General features: G+C 35.4%; 6 protein-coding genes across 13 annotated transcripts; 5 read left to right on the top strand and 1 right to left on the bottom strand.

Annotated features, from left to right (window-relative positions):
* Positions 1–652: 652 nt before the first annotated feature.
* LOC105564164 (aldose reductase-like) lies at positions 653–4,693 on the top strand. Of its 2 annotated transcripts, none has more exons than XM_012016359.1 (5): positions 653–830; positions 2,437–2,916; positions 3,188–3,394; positions 4,061–4,209; positions 4,334–4,693. In XM_012016359.1, the coding sequence occupies exons 1-5, from the start codon at positions 744–746 to the stop codon at positions 4,374–4,376; spliced, it is 966 nt and encodes a 321-aa protein (XP_011871749.1). In that variant the 5' UTR covers positions 653–743; the 3' UTR covers positions 4,377–4,693. The 2 variants fall into 2 exon arrangements, with proteins under 2 accessions (XP_011871749.1, XP_011871748.1); XM_012016358.1 differs by lacking the exon at positions 653–830 and adding an exon at positions 1,128–1,428.
* Positions 4,694–5,413: 720 nt separating this feature from the next.
* On the top strand, positions 5,414–8,521 carry LOC105564160 (aldose reductase-like). Its single transcript, XM_012016354.1, has 5 exons — positions 5,414–5,483; positions 7,012–7,488; positions 7,724–7,933; positions 8,107–8,255; positions 8,410–8,521. Exons 1-5 carry the CDS (start codon positions 5,466–5,468, stop codon positions 8,450–8,452), a joined length of 897 nt encoding a protein of 298 aa, XP_011871744.1. The 5' UTR covers positions 5,414–5,465; the 3' UTR covers positions 8,453–8,521.
* A 282-nt stretch (positions 8,522–8,803) lies between these two features.
* LOC105564159 lies at positions 8,804–20,544 on the bottom strand. 4 transcript variants are annotated; one of them, XM_012016352.1, is made up of 6 exons: positions 19,580–20,544; positions 19,122–19,454; positions 16,856–17,287; positions 16,530–16,788; positions 16,152–16,415; positions 8,804–9,138 (listed from the first exon to the last, which is right to left on the bottom strand). In XM_012016352.1, exons 2-6 carry the CDS (start codon positions 19,443–19,445, stop codon positions 9,104–9,106), a joined length of 1,314 nt encoding a protein of 437 aa, XP_011871742.1. In that variant the 5' UTR covers positions 19,446–19,454; positions 19,580–20,544; the 3' UTR covers positions 8,804–9,103. The 4 variants fall into 4 exon arrangements, with proteins under 4 accessions (XP_011871742.1, XP_011871741.1, XP_011871740.1 ...); XM_012016351.1 differs by lacking the exon at positions 8,804–9,138 and adding an exon at positions 15,309–15,388; XM_012016350.1 differs by lacking the exon at positions 8,804–9,138 and having other exon boundaries at positions 15,748–16,415.
* Positions 9,152–12,385, top strand: LOC105564157 (aldose reductase-like). Of its 4 annotated transcripts, none has more exons than XM_012016348.1 (6): positions 9,152–9,582; positions 9,683–9,835; positions 10,606–11,085; positions 11,336–11,542; positions 11,716–11,864; positions 11,996–12,385. In XM_012016348.1, the coding sequence occupies exons 2-6, from the start codon at positions 9,761–9,763 to the stop codon at positions 12,036–12,038; spliced, it is 954 nt and encodes a 317-aa protein (XP_011871738.1). In that variant the 5' UTR covers positions 9,152–9,582; positions 9,683–9,760; the 3' UTR covers positions 12,039–12,385. The 4 variants fall into 4 exon arrangements, with proteins under 4 accessions (XP_011871738.1, XP_011871735.1, XP_011871736.1 ...); XM_012016345.1 differs by having other exon boundaries at positions 9,152–9,669; positions 9,708–9,835; XM_012016346.1 differs by having other exon boundaries at positions 9,152–9,682; positions 9,721–9,835.
* On the top strand, positions 12,930–15,713 carry LOC105564158 (aldose reductase-like). The gene is made up of 5 exons (XM_012016349.1): positions 12,930–13,419; positions 14,186–14,665; positions 14,918–15,127; positions 15,301–15,449; positions 15,580–15,713. The coding sequence occupies exons 1-5, from the start codon at positions 13,345–13,347 to the stop codon at positions 15,620–15,622; spliced, it is 957 nt and encodes a 318-aa protein (XP_011871739.1). The 5' UTR covers positions 12,930–13,344; the 3' UTR covers positions 15,623–15,713.
* LOC105564187 lies at positions 20,126–21,799 on the top strand. The gene is made up of 3 exons (XM_012016396.1): positions 20,126–20,163; positions 20,458–20,735; positions 20,975–21,799. The coding sequence occupies exons 1-3, from the start codon at positions 20,126–20,128 to the stop codon at positions 21,199–21,201; spliced, it is 543 nt and encodes a 180-aa protein (XP_011871786.1). The 3' UTR covers positions 21,202–21,799.
* Positions 21,800–22,589: the final 790 nt, after the last annotated feature.

The raw sequence follows: 22,589 nt of genomic DNA, 5'->3' as shown, positions 1-22,589 counted from the left end.
CGCAAGGAGTCGTCAAGGGCTCGATTCATTGCTTCAAATAGCCTAAACGGTTTCTGTAACTTTCCACGGTGCCGGATAGACGAATTCAGCCACCACCACGCGGTCGTTTGAACCAATATTGTTACCGATGTGTGAGTGTTGAGTATCAGCGACATCGTTCAAAAATCACGAGACGCGCAGTTGGTCCCACGGTTAAAAATCCTAAAGAGAGTTGCAGTTTCTTTTCTTAAGACAAACATAAAATTGCAACTGTAGCAAATTCAAAACTCACATATACCAATTGGAACAGACAATTGTTAAAAAGAACAGTTATCACTTGAGAAGTAAGATAATTGCGTTAGTGACCCAGTGAGAAATGATTCGTCGAATCGACATCGACACCGTCGAATTGGCGTCGATTCGACATCTTTTCGACTGGGAATTGCATTAAAAATGAAAATCCGTGAACACGATTAATATCCAGCGACTTGAATATCGCCTCGGTGGATTGCAATGAATTTTTTAGTGACGCGAATTGCGATCGAATCCCTAACGCCGGTACACCAATACGAACGCGCGCTTTGAAGTCGGGGCAAAATCGATCTTGCCGTTGAGAATCCGGTTTGTAGGTGGGGACGTTTATAAAAGGGACTGGTCGGAGCAAATCCACCACATTGTACCGCTGGTCAGACTGGTGCTCTCCACGCGGCAGTCATAGACTCTCAAACGCATATTTCTTTCTGCACAAGTCGTCGACGTTTCGTATGATACGCAAAATGGTCCTGGACGTACCGAAAGTGAAATTTTACAACGGCTACGAAGTGCCGATCCTCGGTTTGGGCACATGGAAGGCAAGTGTTCTCCCGTTCAATTTATAGACATCTTCGATCGTGACATACCCGTGCAATTTCGCCGGATCGTATCTTGTGGAAATTGCGAATAATAATTGCGTACGGATATCATTTTGTACGCTCGCCACCTAAACGAGAATCTGCTTCCTATCTGATCGCAGCTAACGTATCGGCAGAAGTTTTTCAGTCACATCCACCCTTCTTATCGTCAGACGAGATGACGTCAGACGTATGTTAGACTTTACGTGCAGACCTCGGAGGCCTATTCTGTAAATGTTAACGACATCACGTGCTTTGCGCGACTTTTCTACGATATATTATGTATATCTGCGCAAAAGCACGTCGTGACGTCGTTAGCATTTACAGAATAGGCCTCTTGATGATTAAGGAGGTCCGAAATTGCAAACGTGAAACTCGATTAACATTTAAGAGGTCTCTTTAGTATTGACGAAAATTCGATCGTGTTCTTGCTCGGTCATCTGAAATAAGTACCTCTATGTGTTTGTGTATATTTGTCAAGGCCATACAAACGCCGCAAATACGTTTTACTCGTGTCAAGAGTTTTGTGAATAGGAAATACTGGCATTATAATTTTGAGGTAAGATCTCTTGTCAAAGAACCGTTTGTAAGTTATCTGCGAGCCATTAAAATTCCAACTAGTCAATATGTTTATTCGATACATATTATATAGATATTACATATAGATAAATTATCTTACTTAGAAATGATTGATTTGCACATTTCGGCCTGATGATGCGAACTCGATATGTTTGAATCGCACGTTATTAAAGATAAATATATTCTAGTTTGATTTCTAAAGTCCAGAATCGTCCAGCGCCATTAGTTAACTATCTCAATTTCATATAAATGGCAAGGACAACGGACTCATTGCGCAATCTTAGGCAATTATTTCAGGTAGTGACTTATGTAGTATGTACAACCAAATTTAAAAAGAGATATAAAGAACTTTAAATCAAGCAAAGAAAAATATATTAAAAGCGACAGAAGAAGACACTTTAATCAACGTTCTTGACATGTGTTTCATTTTGCAATACACTTTATCTTTTGTCCGGTTGTTTTCGTTTTTTGCTCATTTTTCTTACTTTTTGCACAATTCTGCCTCAATATGTAAAGTTTTATTAGCACGACACTTTTGTAATCGTTACGTATGGTTCTACTTCTGTCATTTCTTATCATCTCCATTACGTATATTATCTTTGGTAATAAGTGCGTGTGTTGTGCAATCAACCACTCAATAACTGCTTGAACACTGACAAACTATCTTTTTCTGAATCATTCATATATCTCTGTGTGTGTGTGTATGTGTGTGTGTTGAAAATCATCCAAGTAACATAGTTTTCAATTTCAAGATCATTTATAAAATGTAGGAAATAATTTCCAGGCTTACATTATATTTACAACTTGAATGCCTTCTACATTGTAATTAGAATTTTATTACCGATTTGCTTTTTAGAAAGTATAATATGTAAATATGACATTAAATATTAAACACTCTTGCGATTAGACTACGCTGTAGTCTTGAGAAAGAAAGTTGACCGTAAAAGAAAATGGACAGAGATTTCAATTTAATTCGTTTGCATTTCAGTCTAAACCTGGAGAAGTTACACAAGCGGTGAAAGATGCCATTGATATCGGCTACAGACATATCGATTGCGCTCACGTTTATGGCAACGAGAAGGAAGTGGGTGCCGCTGTCAAAGCAAAATTAGCAGAGGGTGTTGTGAAGAGAGAAGACCTGTTTATCACCAGCAAGCTGTGGAATACGTTTCACAGCCCCAATTTGGTTGAGCCAGCTATCAAACAAACTCTAGCCGATCTTGGTCTCGATTACATAGATCTCTATTTGATTCACTGGCCATTCGGTTACAAAGAGGGCGGAGATCTTTTCCCTACAAATCCTGATGGTTCCGTGACATTGAGCGACGTAGATTATCTCGATACCTGGAAAGGTATGGAAGGTGTACTGTCCAAAGGTCTGACGAAAAATATCGGCGTCAGTAATTTTAGTTCCGAGCAGATTACCAGATTACTCGAGAAGGCAACTATTAAACCTGTTACAAATCAGGTAAATAAGAAATGGTAATAATTAAAATAAACTTTCTGGCGGTAATTTTTAACAGTCGGTTCCACTTATCTTACACTAATTTCGAAATTATTTTGAGATGCACTGTTTGGAAAATAGCAAATTGAATAATAGAAAAAGAATATTTTTGTATGTTCGTGAGTTTTTATTTATTTATACAGTTTATGTAGAGAACATGGAATTTTTATGCAGAGAAATGCAAAGAGTTACCATCGACATGATTTTAAATTTTATCATTTTTGTGCTATTTTAGGTCGAATGTCATCCATACTTACCGCAGAAACAGCTATCAGATTTCTGCAAGAAAAAGGACATCCTTATTACGGCGTACAGTCCGCTCGGATCACCAGACAGACCATGGGCCAAGCCAGATGACCCAAAATTGTTGGAAGACAAGAAATTGATTGAGCTCGGGAAAAAGTACAAGAAAACACCTGCACAAATAGTTATTCGTTATCAAGTATGTTATTAAGATATTAATGTTTCCAGGCATACTTTTTGATAAATTAGATGTACTGAATGTAATTTTAAAGAGTGAGAACAAGTGTCCATAGGCAAATGACCCCATTATTTTCGCATTCGATTTTGTTCACAAAGTAGGTACCGAACGAAAGATCTTGTCAAGCTGATTACAGATATGTCAGTCTCAGAATGTACCTACTTAACGTTCCAGAAATATCGGGCTTCAAAGATGTCATTAGCGGCGATCATTAGGAAATCTTTTAGTCGATCTAACTCGAATCCACCAAACAGTGCATCCGCTTGGCCAAGAGTTTTTGGTAACTGGTTGTAGATTATTTTGGTATAGCAATTCAGTCCGAGCAAAAAGACATTTCTTCTATCACTGACATTGGCTTTGGAATTTTTGGAGCCCGATATTTCTGGAACGTTAAATAGGTACACTCTGAAACTGACATATCTGCGAGATATCTGCGAGAAACTGACAATCATCTTGACGAGACCTTTCGTTTGGTGACCTACTTTGTGACCAAAATCAAATGCGAAAAAAATAGGACCGATCTTGTTCTCACTCTTATTAAGTTACTTTTTAAATTTACAACATTTATGAAACCAATAGCTTGATACACTAGTAATATTTATACAAAATTTTAATAACTATTTGCAGCTGGATCGCGGCCACATAGTAATTCCCAAGTCAGTTACCAAATCACGAATCGCTCAAAACATGGACGTGTTTGACTTTAAACTTTCATCCGAGGATGTTGCTTATATTGACACCTTCGATTGCAACGGGAGAATTTGTGCTGTTAATAAGTAAGAACTCATCACTTGTTTACAATTATCATTTTTGCAAACCATAGAAATATTTAGAAATTATTACAGCATATAATACTTCTATCACGTTGCAATATACAAATGTATTTTTTGTCAATTTCAGTGCAAGTGCCAGCCCGTATTATCCGTTCCATATTCCATTCTAAGTAATCAAGATGAGCAAGTGAGGCTGTGCTACATGTGCGTGTGTCATTTATTCAAGTGTTTGCATTACAACACTGCTTTTCTAAATTATCATTAATTTGTGCATACAATATAATACATACATATAATGTTTTTTTAAACAAGATTTGTCCTAATATATGTATTATTTTTATGAATACAGATTAACGAGAGTAGATTTTTGTGTCTAAATATTTTTCAAATATTAAGTTTTATATTATAACATGTAATGGTATTACATTTTGTAGATGAGTGTTAAAATAAATGTATTTTTGCACTGAATAACATGGGGTTTAAGTAATTTTAGTTTTTTTATTTTATTTACTATTTTATCATTATTACTATTACTATATTATTACTATATTATTATTACTATACTAATTACTAAAAAAGTAATCCTCTTATTTCATGAGGCTAGCCGTATTAATGTAATGGAATTTTCTATAAAAGAATTTACTTTTCATTATAACTTATGAGTCTACTCTTTTATAGATAAATATGTGTTAAAGTAAGAGAAGAATGCTTGATATAAGATTTCTTGATTTAGACGAAATACTTAGGGGATTTGCCCGCTTATGAATAGAAATTTTTCTGTTCGGGTGAATTTAATATAAAGCAAATTTTCCTAGAGGTTCAACAGTGAGTTGATTTCAGTGTATCGACACCTTTGTACTTACGCTTCGACCTTTGAATTAAGCATGTATACTTGTTTACTTCAGTTGTTGTGAAAATCAAACTCTACGTTTCCTTTGTGACGACTCACTCAGACACGGCCACGACTCGCTCTTGGTAAATTGATATCAGTTAAGGTACTGAAAGGCGGAAAAAGATTAACGACCTTTGTCAATAACTAGACCTCCTCGATCCTCACCGTGGAAAGAAGAGTCCTGAAGTACACGGTTTTGGTCACCTTCTACCCGAGTGGATTACAAGAAGAAGAAAATCAGGCGAACATATTGCGTGGCTGATTGGACCGACGATTTCTTCGTGGAAGTATTTGTACCGTAGTTTTAAAACTATCGACGCTAATAAAATGATTGCAAAGATACAAAAAGTAATGTTCCACAACAGCAATGCAGTGCCGATCCTCGGTATGTGTACGTGGCAGGCAAGTTTCTTCTCTCGCTTCTTCAATCCATTGTTTAATAGTTTTGATTCTGATATATAAGTATAATTTTGTTATTGATTCGTATATATTTTATTGGAAATTGTGGATTTGTTCACAAATATTATTTTCTATATTCACCGTTGGGAAGTAACTCGGTTACTTGTACCGAAATTACAGTTACAGTTACTTTTTTTTGTAACTCTAACTTACACCGAAAAAAATGATATTTGCATCTTAAGAATATTGTAGGTACTTACTTTTATAATACTTTACTCTAAAAGGCGCTAAAAGGATTGTCTTAATTTAAGAGAGGAATTTTCTAAGCAGTTATATATTCTTATCGGATTATTAGATATTCTCCATATATAAAAATATACACTAAATGATACATTTTCCTACATTATTTCATATATTATTTAATATTTGGATCATTAATCATAACAAAAACAGTTCGACAAATAAACATTTACTATTTTTTACAGTACAGATAAAATACAACATAGCTAAATCGATTTTTTTCGACAAGTTATAGCTTTAGCTGCTTCTTTCATTACTGGTTGCTGCTTGCCCTCCTTATTTTCTGTAATCAGAAACTGATAAGATTCTATCAGGAAGGTTAACACGATTCATGAGCTATTCTATTTTATATTTCAAATACCTGCTGAAAAATATGTCCTTCGTATGGCTTATATCTTCTTTTTCTAACCACTCAACCACTTCGTCATCCATTATTTGAGTCAAGATACCGCATTACAGACAACACCCGAAACGTAATGAAACAGGCATTACATTGACACGTACCGAGACGCACTACACGGCGGACATCACGCATACGGAAAGTTCCATCGCTAAAGTTGTTGCGAATTAAGAATACATTCTGAATATTAAGAATATATTCTAAATTTAAGAAGATATTCCGAAAAACATGATGTTAACAAGGAAATATTCTTCTTCGCTAAGTATAGGTATCTATTAAAAGGATTGATGACGTATACATTTCAAGAATACAATTTTTTCGGTGTAACTTCGTTACTTTTCCTCCAGCTGTAACTGTAACATTTTTTCGATAACAAGTAACAAATTTAATAGTTACATTAACAGTTACTTTATATATTTTTTAAACCTCCACAGATCGTATTAGGCCTTGCATTTGCACATAAACGCTTTTATAGACACTTTACAATTCAAACGCAGATTTGATGTTTTTATTTTCATTGCAAGAAAGTAACTGCAAAGTAACGATTCGCTACTTTTTGAGTAACTGTAACTGTAATTGTAACGCGTTACTCTTCAGAATTGGTAACATGTAACTACAACTAATTACATTTTTAGTGAAAAAACTGTAACTGTAACTAGATACTTTTATCAAGTAATTTTCCCAACCCTGCAAAAATATAGCATTAAGTATCAAATGCTTTTGCAACCAGCTTCCTCTGAATCTTTCTTGAAGAAGACAATCGACTTCTAAATAAGTCGCAGATTCCGTTCATTTAAATTTAATTTGATTTTAGCCTAAAGAAGACATCACACAACTTGTTGAATATGCCATCGATAAAGGCTACAGACATTTCGACTGCGCTCATTGTTATGGCAACGAGAAGGAAGTGGGTGCTGCTATCAACGCGAAAATAAGGGAAGGTGTTGTGAAGAGAGAAGACCTGTTTATCACCAGCAAGCTGTGGAATACGTTTCACAGCCCCAATTTGGTTGAACCAGCCATTAAACAGACGCTAGCCGATCTTGGTCTCGATTACATAGATCTCTATTTAATTCACTGGCCATTTGGATTCAAAGAGGGCAATAATCTCTTCCCTCTAAATCCTGACGGTACCTTCACTTTGAGCGACGTAGATTACCTCGATACGTGGAAGGCCATGGAAGGTTTGCTGGCCAAAGGTCTGACGAAAAACATCGGTGTCAGTAATTTTAATTCCGAGCAGATTGCCAGATTACTCAAGAATGCAACAGTTAAACCAGTTACAAATCAGGTAAATCAAGATTGAGAATATCATTGAAAGAAACTTGCCGGCGATATCTAATTACTTTTTAATTCACCATAATTGTACATTTTGTAATAATTAATATATTTTCTGAAAAATCAGAAGTTTGATAAAACATAAAAGAAATCCTTTTTCTTCATCGATGGTTTTTATTTACATAAAAACAAGTGTATAGACTAACCTTTATACCTCTGATACCTTTATTACATTTGTATTGTTTTAGATCGAATGCCATCCATGCTTAACGCAAAATAAACTGTCTGATTTTTGCATGGAAAAGGGTATTCTTATTACAGTGCACAGTCCATACGGGTCACACCAGAGATCTTTGTTCGATTCAAATAATATTCTACAATTGTTATACGACAGGCAAATAAGGAAGCTTGAACGAAAATATCTCAAGTCTGAGGCACAATTACTTATTCGTTATCAAGTACGTTATTACGATATTAAAATGTCTACAAGCATATTTTCCGATAAATTAACTTAACAATTAATTAAAAACTTCGTAATTCTATTTTAAAATTTACAGCATTTATAACAACTAATAGACAACTTTGATATATTGATAATATGTTTATGCGAAGATATAATAATTATTTGCAGCTGGATCGTGGCCATATAGTGATTCCCAAGTCATCTACCAAATTACACATCGCTGACAACTTGGATGTATTCGACTTCGAACTTTCAGTTGACGAAATTATTGATATTGACCAGCCTGATTGCAATGGTAGACTTTATGATATGAAAATGTAAGAACATATCATTAGTTTACATTTATCATTTGTACAAAACAGATAGAAATTAATGTCTAATTAATAATTAGTAATTTCATAGAAATTATTATAGTATATAATACTTGTATCGAGTTGTAATATATTATTAATGTTATTTTTTTATTTTTAGGGCAAGTGCCAGTCCGTATTACCCGTTCCATATTCCATTCTAAGTAATCAAAATGAGTAAGTGAGGCTCCATGTGTGTGTGTCATTTATTCAAGTTTATGCATTAAAGCGCTGCATTTTGAATAATATTTTGTTAATACGATCTCTTTAGATATTAGTTATATGGACGTAGATAAGAGAGAGTAGATTTTTGTGACTAAATATTTTTCAAATATGAATTTTTATATTAATTTTTATATTATAACATGTAATGATACCACATTTTGTAGATGTGTGTTAAAATAAAGGTATTTTTGCACTGAATAACATGCGCAGTTTAGCAATCACAGAAATAAAACTGCAAAATTTCTCGTTGCTGTTGCTATTATCAATTTCCGATTCCGAAAAATGTATCATCCCTGAAATACATATATCTCTGTTCACCAAGTTGCATCGAGCGAAACAGATAATAGCCCAAAGGTGCGGCGTCTGGAAAGTAGGCATAGTGAGAGAGAACTTTTCATCCTAACTTTAATATAATTTCTGCAGTGGTTTTAACAACGTACGGCCAAGCATTATAACTTAGCATATCAATGCGTTTGATCAATAATGCATGAAGTAATATTTTTTTATGAAAACAGTCATATGAATTTATAAAAATCAAAAGGGTCCCACCAAAGTACCTATACTAATCGCTCCTTCGTGAAGGAGTCACCTTACCGACCTAATACTTTTCCATTCTTTACAGTACCTGAAAACAATTGTAAAGCAGTTTTAAAAATCTCTGGTTTTTCTAAGATTGCTTTAAAGTCAGTCTAGAAATATTAAAAAATATATTGAATCACTTTCGATTTGAACGATAACTTTTAAAAACTTTAACTTTACATAAAGTAAATATTTTAAGAGTTCGATGGTGATATTTTAGTATATCGAGATCTATGTATTTATGCTTCGGACCTTGGAATTAAACATGTGCCCATGTATAAGTAACCTGATTACTGTAGTTGTTATGAAAATAAATTCCTACTCTTTTGTGACAACCAACTCTGATACGGCCACGTATCTACCTATATAGACTAGCTCGCGGTAGATTGATATCAGTTGAGGTACCGACAGGCGGAAAAAATTTAACGACGCTTGTCGACAACTAGACCTCAATTCTGCTCAATCCTCCCCGTGGAAGAAAAGTTTTGAAGTACACATTTTGATTCCCTTCTAACCGAGTAAATTAAAAAAAGAAGAAAGTCAGGCGAACGTATGCATTACTGATTGGACCGACGATTTCTTCGTTGTAGATAGATAGATAGATAGATAGATGATTTCTTCGTTGTAGTATTTGTTATCGCATTTCTAAAACTATCGACGCCAATAAAATGATTGCAAATGCACCAAAATTAAAGTTCTACAATGGCAACACAGTGCCGATCCTCGGGCTGGGTACATTTAAGGCAAGTTTCTTTTCTCGCTTTTTCAATTCGTTGTTTCATTTAAATAGTTTTGATATATGGGTATAATTTTGTTATCGATTGGTATATATTTTATGAAAATCGTGGATAACTCTACCTAAATATTATTTGGTATATTCACCGAGTAAACTTACCTCGAGAATTCGTTTCTTATCTGAATACAGCTCTTGTGTCAGTAAGATTTACGGCCGATTGTTCCAACCTCTTGATAAATTAACTAATAGTTAAATCGTATGTATGTTTTTGTTTTTCCTTTAACTCGGATGAAAATAGACATATAATTTAACTATTACCTAACTTACCCCAAGAGGTTGGAAAACCGGCCCTAAAAGTTGGCATTCAGTTTGACTCCGAAGTCCACTTTAGACTTTTTCTTCTTGAGAAATGATACTATAATTAATCGTACATCATATTCCACCTTGAGCTAATAAATTGTTATATGAGTTTATTATTCGAAATTATCGAACTAATACAATTTTTAGCCGTAAGATTTTTTATAAAATATATTTATAAAAACTAAAAGATAAGTGTAGTAGTATGTTTATGTTAGGATTAATTTTAATTTCTTTAATATTTTAATGAGAATTTTTTTTGTCATCTATTTTTTTCAGAAATATAATATGTAAACATGTAACATTAAGTATTAAATGCTTTGACGATCAGCTTCCTCTAAATTTTTTTTTATGAAGACAATCGACTTTTATTGTAAATGAGTCGGATATTCCGTTTATTTGAATTCAACTTGATTTCAGCCTGAAAAAGGAGACATGACACAAATAATTAAAGATGCAATTGATATCGGGTATAGACATTTCGACTGCGCTCATTGTTATGGCAACGAGAAGGAAATCGGCGCTGCTATCAAAGCGAAAATAACGGAAGGTGTTGTGAAGAGAGAAGACCTGTTTATCACCAGCAAGCTGTGGAATACGTTTCACAGCCCTAATCTGGTTGAACCAGTCATCAAACAGACGCTAGCCGATCTTGGTCTCGATTACATAGATCTCTATTTAATTCACTGGCCATTTGGATTCAAAGAGGGCAGTGATCTCTTCCCTCTAAATCCTGACGGTACCTTCACTTTGAGCGACGTAGATTACCTCAATACTTGGAAAGCCATGGAAGGTGTGTTGTCCAAAGGTCTGACGAAAAACATCGGTGTCAGTAATTTTAATTCCGAGCAGATTACCAGATTACTCAAGAATGCAACAGTTAAACCAGTTACAAATCAGGTAAATCAAGAATGAGAATATAATTGAAAGAAACTTGCCGGCGGTATCTAATTATTTTTTAATTCATTGGATAATTGTCAATTTTGTTAATGTTTCATAATAAATTAATTAATATATTATCCGAAAGGTCAAAAGTTTGAGAAAACATAAAAGAAATCCTTTTTCTTTATCGATGGTTGTCATTTATATAAAACAAATGTATTGACTTACCTCTATACCTTTGAAACCTTTATTACACTTGTTATTTTAGGTCGAATGTCATCCATATTTAACACAAAAGAAACTATCTAATTTTTGCAAGGAAAAGGGTATCCTTATTACAGCGTACGGTCCACTTGGGTCACCAGAGAGACATTTTGGCAATGTAAATGTTCCAAATTTGTTGGAAAACAAAAAATTAGTTGAGCTTGGACAAAAGTATAACAAGACTCCTGCACAAATATTTATTCGTTATCAAGTATGTTATCAAGATATTAAGATGTCTACAAGCATATTTTCCGATAAGTTAATTTAATAATTAATTAAAAACTTCGTAAATTTATTAAAAAATTGACGGCATTTATAACAACTAATAGACAACTTTGAAATATTGATAATATGTTTATGTAAAGATTTAACAATTATTTGCAGGTGGATCGTGGCCATATAGTGATTCCCAAGTCAGCTGCCAAATCACGAATTGCTCAAAACATCGATGTATTCGACTTTACACTTTCACCTGAGGACATTACTTATATTGACACGTTTGATTGCAATGGAAGAATTTTTAATTTTCAAACGTAAGAACTTATTACTAATCTACGATTATTATTTGTACAAACAATATTATTAATTAATGATTAATAATTTTATAGAAATTATTGCATATAATACTTGTATCAAGTTGTAATATATTAATGTTTTTTTTCAGTGCAAGCACCAGCCCGTATTATCCGTTCCATATTCCATTCTAAATAATCAAAATGAGTGAGTGAGGCTCCATGTGCGTGTGTCATTTATTCAAGTTTATGCATTAAAGCGCTGCATTTTGAAACACCAGTATTAATTTGTGCGTATAATATATAATGTATAATATTTTGTTAATACGATCTCTTTAGATATTAGTTATATGGACGTAGATAAGAGAGAGTAGATTTTTGTGACTAAATATTTTTCAAATATGAATTTTTATATTAACTTTTACATTATGACATGTAATGATACCACATTTTGTAGATGTGTGTTAACATAAAGGTATTTTTGCACTGAATAACATACGCAGTTTAGCAATCACAGAAATAAAACTGCAAAATTTCTCGTTGCTGTTGCTATTATCAATTTCCGATTCCGAATGTATCATCCCTGAAATACATATATCTCTGTTCACCAAGTTGCATCGAGCGAAACAGGTAATAGTCCAAAGGTGCGGCATCTGGAAAGTAGGCATAGTGAGAGAGAACTTTTCATCCTAACTTTGATATGATTTCTGCAGTTGTTTTAACAACGTACGGCCAAGCATTATAACTTAGCATACCAATGCGTTTGGTCAATAATGCATTAAGTAATATTTTTTTATGAAAAATGTCATATGAATTTAGGAAAATCAAAGTGGTCCCACCAAAGTACCCATACTAATCGCTCCTTCGTGCAGGAGTCACCTTAACGACCTAATACTTTTCCATTTTTTACAGTACCTGAAAACAATTGTAAAGCAGTTTTAAAAATCTCTGGATTTTCTAAGATTGCTTTAAAGTCAGTCTAGAAATATTAAAAAATATATTGAATCACTTTCGACTGGAACGATAACTTTTAAAAACTTTAACTTTATATAAAGTAAATTTTTTAAGAGTTCGATGGTGATATTTTAGTATATCGAGATCTATGTATTTATGCTTCGGACCTTGAAATTAAACATGTGCCCATGTATAAGTAACCTGATTACTGTAGTTGTCATGTGAAAATAAATTCCTACTCTTTTGTGACAACCAACTCTGATACGGCCACGTATCTACCTATATAGACTAGCTCGCGGTAGATTGATATCAGTTGAAGTACCGACAGACGAAAAAAATTTAACGACGCTTGTCGACAACTAGACCTCAATTCTGCTCAATCCTCCCCGTGGAAGAAAAGTTTTGAAGTACACATTTTGATTCCCTTCTAACCGAGTGAATTAAAAAAAGAAGAAAGTCAGGCGAACGTATGCATTACTGATTGGACCGACGATTTCTTCGTTGTAGTATTTGTTATCGCATTTCTAAAACTATCGACGCCAATAAAATGATTGTAAATGCACCAAAATTAAAGTTCTACAATGGCAACACAGTGCCGATCCTCGGTCTGGGTACATTTAAGGCAAGTTTCTTTTCTCGCTTTTTCAATTCGTTGTTTTATTTAAATAATTTTGATATATGGGTATAATTTTGTTATTGATTGGTATATATTTTATGAAAATCGTGGATAACTCTACCTAAATATTATTTGGTATATTCACTGAGTAAACTTACCTCGAGAATTCGTTTCTTATCTGAATACAGCTCTTGTGTCAGTAAGATTTACGGCCGATTGTTCCAACCTCTTGATAAATTAACTAATAGTTAAATCGTATGTATGTTTCTGCTTTTCCTTTAACTCGGACGAAAATAGACATGTAATTTAACTATTACCTAGCTTACCAAGAGGTTGGAAAAACCGGCCCTAATAGTTGGTATTCAGTTTGACTCCGAAGTCCACTTTAGACTTTTTCTTCTTGAGTAATGATATTATAATTAATCGTACATCATATTCCAACTTGAGCTAATAAATTGTTATATGTGTTTATTATTCGAAATTATTGAACTAATACAATTTTTAGCCGTAAGATTGTTTTATAAAATATATTTATAAAAACTAAAAGATAAGTGTAGTAGTATGTTTATGTTAGGATTGATTTTAATTTCTTCAATATTTTAATGAGAATTTTGTCATCTATTTTTTTCAGAAATATAATATGTAAACATGTAACATTAAGTATTAAATGCTTTGACGATCAGCTTCCTCTAAATCTTTCTTGAAGAAGACAATCGACTTCTATTGTAAATGAGTCGGATATTCCGTTTAGTTGAATTCAATTTGATTTTAGCCTAAAAAAGGAGACATGACACAAATAATTAAAGATGCAATTGATATCGGGTATAGACATTTCGACTGCGCTCATTTTTATGGCAACGAGAAGGAAGTGGGTGCTGCTATCAACGCCAAAATAAGGGAAGCTGTTGTGAAGAGAGAAGATCTGTTTATCACCAGCAAGTTGTGGAATACGTTTCACAGCCCCAATCTGGTTGAACCAGTCATCAAACAGACGCTAACCGATCTTGGTCTCGATTACATAGATCTCTATTTAATTCACTGGCCATTTGGATTCAAAGAGGGCAGTGATCTCTTCCCTCTAAATCCTGACTGTACCTCCACTTTGAGCGACGTAGATTACCTCGATACTTGGAAAGCCATGGAAGGTGTGTTGTCCAAAGGTCTGACGAAAAACATCGGTGTCAGTAATTTTAATTCCGAGCAGATTACCAGATTACTCAAGAATGCAACAGTTAAACCAGTTACAAATCAGGTAAATCAAGAATGAGAATATAATTGAAAGAAACTTGCCGGCGGTATCTAATTATTTTTTAATTTATTGGATAATTGTCAATTTTGTTAATGTTTCTTAATAAAATAATTGATATATTATCTGAGAAGTCAAAAGTTTGATAAAACATAAAAGAAATTCTTTTTCCTTATCCATGGTTGTTATTTATATAAAACAAATGTATTGACTTACCTCTATACCTTTGAAACCTTTATATTACACTTGTTCTTTTAGATCGAATGTCATCCATACTTAACACAAAAGAAACTGTCTGATTTTTGCAAGGAAAAGAGTATTCTTATTACAGCGTACAGTCCACTTGGGTCACCAGAGAGATATTTTGGCAATGTAAATAATGTTCCAAATTTGTTGGAAAACAAAAAATTAATTGAGCTTGGACAAAAGTATAACAAGACTCCTGCACAAATATTTATTCGTTATCAAGTATGTTATCAAGATATTAAGATGTCTACAAGCATATTTTCCGATAAGTTAATTTAATAATTAATTAAAAACTTCGTAATTTTATTTTAAAATTGACAGAATTTATAACAACTAATAGATAACTTTGAAATATTGATAATATGTTTATGTAAAGATTTAACAATTATTTGCAGGTGGATCGTGGCCATATAGTGATTCCCAAGTCAGCTGCCAAATCACGAATTGCTCAAAACATCGATGTATTCGACTTTACACTTTCACCTAAGGACATTACTTATATTGACACGTTTGATTGCAATGGAAGAATTTTTAATTTTGAAATGTAAGAACTTTACTAATTTACGATTATTATTTGTACAAACAATATTAATAATTAATGATTAATAATTTTATAGAAATTATTGCATATAATACTTGTATCAAGTTGTAATATATTAATGTCTTTTTTTCAGTGCAAGTGCCAGCCCGTATTATCCGTTCCATATTCCATTCTAATTGTAAGTAATCAAATTGAGTGAGTGAGGCCATGAGCCATTATACCTGTATTATATATTTTACTAAACTGCTTGCTTTAAAACACTGCATGTCTTAAAACATTATTTTTAATTTGTGCTTATAATATATATATATAATAATTTTGTTTTAATATTTCCTAATATATATTATTTTTATGAGTATAAGTAAGAGAGAGTACATTCTTATCAAATATTTGTCAAATATTAGTGTTAATAAAACATATAATTGTATAAAAATTTATACACGTGTGTTAAAAGTTTTTCAGGGTTGAGAGTAACTCGTTACTTGTAACGAAGTTACAGTTTCGATTCAAGTTTCTAATATAAAATTCAATTTTATCCAAACCTTGTATACATATATTTATATGTATTAAAATTAAATAATTTTTTCACTGCCTAAAAGAGCATTGGTGGTGAAGTTTGCTGACAAATGTTAATAATAAATGTTTAAGTGTTATATTGTTTTTATAAATTATCGTTGGCTTCGCAACCACAGGAACAACACTCACAGAATTCCTCATCGTCGCTGTTACTGTCTTCTATTTCCGATCCGGAGTGCAGCATCCCCGAAGGCACTGATTGAGCCTCATCCAACGATTTAATATTGCAATCACACGGTGGAGTTGACAGTTCGTCTCTTAGTTGTTCTTCGCAATCATATCTGCAGGTATTAAGACGTTTGCACGCGGCAGGGGTCGTGCACTCGTCGCACGTTTTACCGGGGTCACACGGTATCGAAGATTGCGCTGATTGTTTAGGTGGCCGCGGTACACCTGAAAATTTACACAATTAAATATTAATTTTATGCAAAACGCACTTACGTTTCCATAAATGTTTGTGCTACGTAGAATATTCCTAACAAAATTTGAAGAAGACGAGTCGCATACCTGTTTTCGAGACGCTAAAGAGGGATTCGCAAGGAGGCTTCGAACACGGAGACTTGGATTTGAGTACAGCGGAAGGAACCCGTCGGCAAGATTTGCAACAAACGCAATCACGCGATTTGTCCGCAGTTGCGCGAGACGCGCGACGGTCCAGCGGGACGCAGCATGGGAGCGGATACAATTTGTCGCACGCTTCGAATTGTCTTTTCGACGCCTCTTCGCGAGCAGTTAACTTTATCGATGTTGCACACGGACAGCAAGCCTTTTACGTTAGGAGACACATGTGAAATCGGGAATAGATAAATACTGTCCATGCCCTTACTACTCACTCGTTTCTTATCTTCAGGATTGTATGTCTTCTTCGTCGCGTGTTTATTAAATGTGTAATCTTCGAAAGGTTCAAATAACTTTTTACCAGGTCCCCTCGATTTTTGCACGCGTTCCGTTTGCACTTTTCCGCCGTCGCGCTGAAATTTCTTGCAGGACAGCAACTTGCCCATTTGCCGTCTGTACATGAGTTCTTTACTTTCCAGCTCTCTGATACAATTCTTCAGTTTCAATTCTTCCTCAGCGAGTTGACGGATCTTTCTCAGGCATATCAGATCTTCGGAGTGGATGGAGTGTAGACTAGGTGTACTGCGTCTTTGTATTTCGTTGCGCAAACCTGCCAATTTATCCTCCATCTCCTTGTTAGCCAGCTCCAAGGACTCCAGCTCCATGCCAGTTTCCTCTAGTTTCACATCCGCGTCTATGATCTTGTCCTGCATCAATAGAAAGTTGATTGTGAATTTCCGTCGCAGAAATTATTAATCTGTTACATTTGCAATCCTTTAATTTTCGAACGTTATTCCATGATAGCGTGTAGAGTTACTAAATTGTATATATAGTTTTACGTATCTTAAACACACGTTTTAGGCCGGTATTCAGTCAGATCTTACCCAGATAGCACACATAGTTCTATGAATATTCTTCTGGAGTGCGAATATGCTTAATTTCGCAATATTCGAATTGAATATTCTATAAATATATATAGATTATTACAATTAGAAATTATCGTATATTCATAACAAAGAAATCGTATATTCATAACAAAGAAGAACGTTTTTCAAATGTTTGTCGAGAATATTTAGAATAGTCGTTCAGAATAATTGTTGAATATTCATTGAGTTTATGTATTGCGCATTGTTTATTGTGTAATACATTTGTCTTATGCAAAAGGCAGTGAAACCAGTGAGTATACCATATACATTAACCCACACGCTCTATTCGATAGATTATTCTATTCACATTCGAAAAAGATTTATAGTAATGACAAATTTAATAATTTTACACTCGCCAGTAATAAAGTAACCAAAACTTCAATTTTTTCTCGACGCATTATTTTACTAATATTAAATAATGTAAATGGCATTACTATAAATTAAATAATTTATAGTAATGCCAGTCGAATGTTCCACAAATATAAAATAAATATATAAGAATGACCTATGGAATATTCCAAATATTCTTGAAGAATATTCTCAAAATGCTCATAGGAGTGTTTTGTGCTATCTGGGTATACATAGTAAAAAATAAAATGTTAATGTTAATGTTTTTTACATGTGCGTTGCTTTTTTACAAATTATACATGTTAATTGATTAACGATATACTTCACGTTTATGATTATGTTCTTTTAACCTCGAGCGTGATAAAAGCTGCCAGGATAAGTAAATTGTACGAATAGTTACAAATTAGAATAGTTAAAATAATGTTTAAGAAATGTGCGAAAAGAATTTAAAATGATATTCAATTTTCAAATGACGTACGTAAAGTGTCAAGCTATTATGTTAACATAAATATAACACATAAAAATGTTACGAAATTAACAACATGTCTGTTTTATGTTAATTTTACGTTTGAAATAATAATCGAATCTTGGTAACACAAGAAAATTTTAACATCTGAACACACGATTTTTGTATTGCTGTGTGTTCAAGACTGTCTTGAGATCATCTTTAGATTCTCCGTAGTCAATAAAATTCCATACAGCATCTTTAATAAATTCAAGACGGTCATGAATTTAAGATCTGAGACTATAAATATCGGCCTTAAATATACAATATGTATTATACATATATTCTTCACGTTATATTTTATAGACACTGTATTTTACATCATTTGTACGTTAATATAATTCCTCAACTGATTTTCATCTCTGTGTAAAATTTCAAACGTGTACACTTTAATATGCATTACATGTTACATCGCATCTATGTTACTGGCACTACTGTCAGAAAGCTAGTTTTAGATTTAGAGGCGGTACTCTTCGATCTTTACGCTCCCTCGCATAATAATTTTATTCTAAGAAATAAATGCTACCGCCGCACATGAATACGGGCAGCCATACTTTTACTTTAAAAACCTATGTTAAACTTCCTTGTAAAAAAGATTGCTCTATTTACATTTAAAGTGGTATCATGTTTAAAACACTCCTTCAAACGCAAATAACGACCCCGAAAACGAGCTAGCGTCGCGTTGTATAATTTTCACATTAAAAAAAGCACACTGGCAAAATTTACCCGGATTATTATCGTCGAATGTCAATCGTGCCGTACATGCAACTGTGCCGTTTCCCGGTGGAGGCCGTCGACCACGTCTTTCAAATCGGCGAGCAGCCTGTCGGCGGGGTCTGGCTGCGGCGAGAGCCTGTTGACGATCTCCCGCACTTTGTCGCACGGCCCATCGCGGCTATCTCTTTCAGTCATCCACATGCTGTATGCCATCAGAGCCGGGATGGAGCGTTCCATCGTGGCAACTTTGTTCCTGAGCTCACGGTGACGGCCGATCAGGTCGCACCGACGTTCCTCGATCTCGGACGCGACGTTCGCCAACGGCGAGTCATGCGCTTTCGCGAAAAGAGAAGTCATCGTTATTTCCATTTCATTTAGCTGGAATAGTTTTAACCGAGCTAACTGAGACTCGCCCTTGAGCGTCGAATGGGATGCCGTTCACTTATCTATCGAAACCGTCCGATAAACAATGAATAAGGGACAAATTGGACAAGATTACTCACCAGTTTTAGTCGACATCCCGATGGATCCTGTTAAGGCGCACGAGGACGAAACTGGTCGCACGGACGCCGGCGGTCCGCGGGTTGTTTTCTACTTGAGACTTTCGAATTGGAGCGCAAAAGAATGGAAATAGCGGAGCTGCTTCCGCCGGAGAACAGCGTTGAACGAAGTTTCCGGGCTCGATGAGGTTGTGTGCATAGCTTTTGTCGACAATATCAGTACGGTGGCGATGTTGTCGAGAATAGGTATTTCAATTGCCGCAGGTTGTTGCAAATTGAATGCGGATCGATCTTCGGGCGCGTATCGAGATCGGACCGTGCGAAACAAATGAAAATTTTGACACGTACTCTCGGCAAATTCTCTCTCCGGCTCCGGCGTTTCTGTTAACCAAACCGCATTTCCACAGTTAAGTATCACGGTCGTTCTCTCGGGCAGATTATTGTGCAGAATGATATAAGTCGATTATCTCATTGCAAAAGCCGAGGACAGAGTTCGCCGGGATATCTGAAATCTGGAGCACGCGGCCACGTGCGGCCAAACGAGCCACAATGTTGTTACCACTCGGCTCATTCAAGAGTACGAGATTGTATCAAGTGACTTAGGACTTAAGACACTTCCTGTTATAACTGTTAACGAATGAGTAATTTATTTACGTAACATTCCGTGCGATTGTTGCAAACGAGATTCCACTGCTTCACCTTAGACAAATGACCTTCCATTGCTTCATCTCGCGCGTGTGTGCACGTACATAGGTACATTCGAGAGAAAAACGTTAGAATGCTTATATGCCTCATTAATTAGCATGGAATGTCCTGCGTGGCTTTTTCTGAAGGCACAAACGGTGAAAGGATTTGCCTTTAGAGAATTAATGTTTGCATAGGAAACTGGAGGAGTCGACGACGCGGAGAGAGGCAGACGACGATGATTTTTCACTGGTAACTGTAACAAGCGCGTCCCTCCAGGAGAGCACCGGCAGCACCCTCACCGGGTCCATCTACACGAACTGGGAGGAAAAATTCGCGTGTCGCGCGCTACAGGGTCGAGGCCGCGTCTTCAGCTACCGAAAGAGGAGGACCCACGTCGGCGATGGAGTCTTCAACGCGCCGGCTGGCGTCTGTCCACGTCGCGCTACCTCGTCGATCATTCGCCGTAATACAGGTCGAACGTTGCTTAACACGCAATTAGTAAGATTTGCATTTCGAGTAAACCGAGATGGCTCTACCGCAACTCAGCCGAAGTCTGCAAATGACGTTGAAATGGGCTCAAAGTGCCAAGTGTATCCCGTATCTTTTGTCTAGTTGGTTGTTGCCCGACGCAGATGACGCGGCAAACGGGGCAAAGGCTAAGATTGCTTTTCGGGATTACGAATGGCTGAATTAGTACGCTTTTCATTGCAGGTGATTCCCGGCTCGTGTTCGTCTGGCCGCAGAAGGCCAGCAGGGGTCGACTCTCGAACGTTCTTGCGCCCCTGCTGCGGGGTGCTCTGCTCGGACTGTTGTTCGTAGACGCCCTTCACTTGTGGCCTGGAGAATTTTTACCCACGTCTCTACCATCGACCATGCCGATTACGCTGCCGCCTGCAAAGTGCAACATCATCGAGCCGCGTTGGTACGATAACAATTGAGTTATGGCCGAGATACGTAATCATGTTTGCGTAAACATACGTTTGCAATAGTGTAAAAATGCGATAGTGCAATTTGACCGAAACATCGTACAATCTTCAATGAAGATAAAATTATTTCGCCCGAAGGCCTTTCTGAGCCTTTAAAACGCGCTTGGAGTTCTTTTTCTCATAAGAAGAAACTTGCACTCGGAAAGAGAATTTTGTACGGTTTTACGCAGATAATAGTCTCTGGAATTAAAAAGATTTTATTGGTCTTCATAATTGACCGGTTTATATTATCGAAGATAATACTTTAATAATGTTCCCGATGTCGTGCCATAAAATTGCAATTATATTGATGCAATATATTGATTGCAATAAAAAACCAATTGAAGAAATCATTACTCCAAGACATAACACACGAGTATTGATAATATCATGCGTTAAAACCTTCGGACGGATTGTAAAATTTCTTCATATCTGCTTTTCCAATTTCCTTGTAACTTGATGATTATCTATTCTCCTATTATGAACAATAGAAATGTTCTTCGGTTATTTGTCAGCTCACAATAATTGTGCGTTGCAATTCATTTGTGAAATAAATGCCATATGTACACACATGGCATTGCAGCCGTAACATTTGAGATATGCCCGAGTTTAATTTCTACATTTATTTTAATAAAACCGCAAATTTATCACGTGAGTCCAGAACTAGTTTCCGTTCCAATAAATAGAGCGCGAACATGACTGTTCAATAACGAAATAATTCCTCTCGGAAACAGAAGCAAGAAGAAACAAATGTAAAAAGTCAAAGGCGAAATAAATACGAGTGATACAGAAACTTATCTATAAGAAGTTTTAATTTACTCTTTGAATAACTAATCCATGAAGCGTAGAATGTACAGGGTGCTCCGCAACTTTTTGACTGCCGTTTACGGGAAGGTAGAGGGGACTAAGACAAACAGAAAAGTCCTCTACCATTTTTCTATATACCATCCTATGATGATAAAGAATGATGATGAATAGAAGATGATAATATAGTATACCTATATACAGGGTGTCAGATTCGATATGGACGACCCCAAAGATTATAGTAGATTGGGTTAAACTGAGAAGAAAAGTTATATAAAATTTTACAAAATCGTAATTATTATCGCCTAATTCAGAAAAACGTCTGAGCCAATAAGTGCACGGAGAAGCGGAAGGCCGGACTCGGCAGCATGCAAAATGGTGTGTTTGTTGACATCTCTAGCGAACGCGTTCGCCCGCTGACTGCTCCCCGCTCCCCGCTCGCCGCCGTCTCTCATCGATCGATGCGTGACTCCACCTCTCGCTATCGATTTTTGAGAGATGTCAACAAACACACCATTTTGCATGCTGCCGAGTCCGGCCTTATTGGCTCAGACGTT

This window comes from Vollenhovia emeryi, unplaced genomic scaffold (assembly GCF_000949405.1).
Source record: "Vollenhovia emeryi isolate VEMERY1.0 unplaced genomic scaffold, V.emery_V1.0 DF939168.1, whole genome shotgun sequence".
NCBI classification, from domain to species: domain Eukaryota; kingdom Metazoa; phylum Arthropoda; class Insecta; order Hymenoptera; family Formicidae; genus Vollenhovia; species Vollenhovia emeryi.
Note: the sequence above shows the minus strand (reverse complement) of the source record. Positions and strands in the feature narration are given on the sequence as shown.

Bases quoted from the DNA above. Each gene is read 5' to 3' on its own strand.
- LOC105564164 (XM_012016358.1), top strand. From the start codon at position 1,327: ATGTGTTTGTGTATATTTGTCAAGGCCATACAAACGCCGCAAATACGT. The intron at 1,429-2,436 runs GTAAGATCTCTT...TTTGCATTTCAG, and splicing joins ACTGGCATTATAATTTTGAG to TCTAAACCTGGAGAAGTTAC. The intron at 4,210-4,333 runs GTAAGAACTCAT...TGTCAATTTCAG, and splicing joins AGAATTTGTGCTGTTAATAA to TGCAAGTGCCAGCCCGTATT.
- LOC105564160 (XM_012016354.1), top strand. The intron at 7,489-7,723 runs GTAAATCAAGAT...GTATTGTTTTAG, and splicing joins TTAAACCAGTTACAAATCAG to ATCGAATGCCATCCATGCTT. The intron at 8,256-8,409 runs GTAAGAACATAT...TTTTATTTTTAG, and splicing joins AGACTTTATGATATGAAAAT to GGCAAGTGCCAGTCCGTATT.
- LOC105564157 (XM_012016348.1), top strand. From the start codon at position 9,761: ATGATTGCAAATGCACCAAAATTAAAGTTCTACAATGGCAACACAGTG. The intron at 9,836-10,605 runs GCAAGTTTCTTT...ACTTGATTTCAG, and splicing joins TCGGGCTGGGTACATTTAAG to CCTGAAAAAGGAGACATGAC. The intron at 11,543-11,715 runs GTATGTTATCAA...AATTATTTGCAG, and splicing joins AAATATTTATTCGTTATCAA to GTGGATCGTGGCCATATAGT.
- LOC105564158 (XM_012016349.1), top strand. From the start codon at position 13,345: ATGATTGTAAATGCACCAAAATTAAAGTTCTACAATGGCAACACAGTG. The intron at 13,420-14,185 runs GCAAGTTTCTTT...ATTTGATTTTAG, and splicing joins TCGGTCTGGGTACATTTAAG to CCTAAAAAAGGAGACATGAC. The intron at 15,450-15,579 runs GTAAGAACTTTA...TCTTTTTTTCAG, and splicing joins AGAATTTTTAATTTTGAAAT to TGCAAGTGCCAGCCCGTATT.
- LOC105564159 (XM_012016350.1), bottom strand. From the start codon at position 19,445: ATGGAAATAACGATGACTTCTCTTTTCGCGAAAGCGCATGACTCGCCG. The intron at 17,288-19,121 runs GTACGGCACGAT...CTATTGATGCAG, and splicing joins GGGAAACGGCACAGTTGCAT to GACAAGATCATAGACGCGGA. The intron at 16,789-16,855 runs GTGAGTAGTAAG...CTAACGTAAAAG, and splicing joins ATCCTGAAGATAAGAAACGA to GCTTGCTGTCCGTGTGCAAC.
- LOC105564187 (XM_012016396.1), top strand. From the start codon at position 20,126: ATGTTGTTACCACTCGGCTCATTCAAGAGTACGAGATT. The intron at 20,164-20,457 runs GTATCAAGTGAC...ATGTTTGCATAG, and splicing joins TCATTCAAGAGTACGAGATT to GAAACTGGAGGAGTCGACGA. The intron at 20,736-20,974 runs GTCGAACGTTGC...TTTTCATTGCAG, and splicing joins GATCATTCGCCGTAATACAG to GTGATTCCCGGCTCGTGTTC.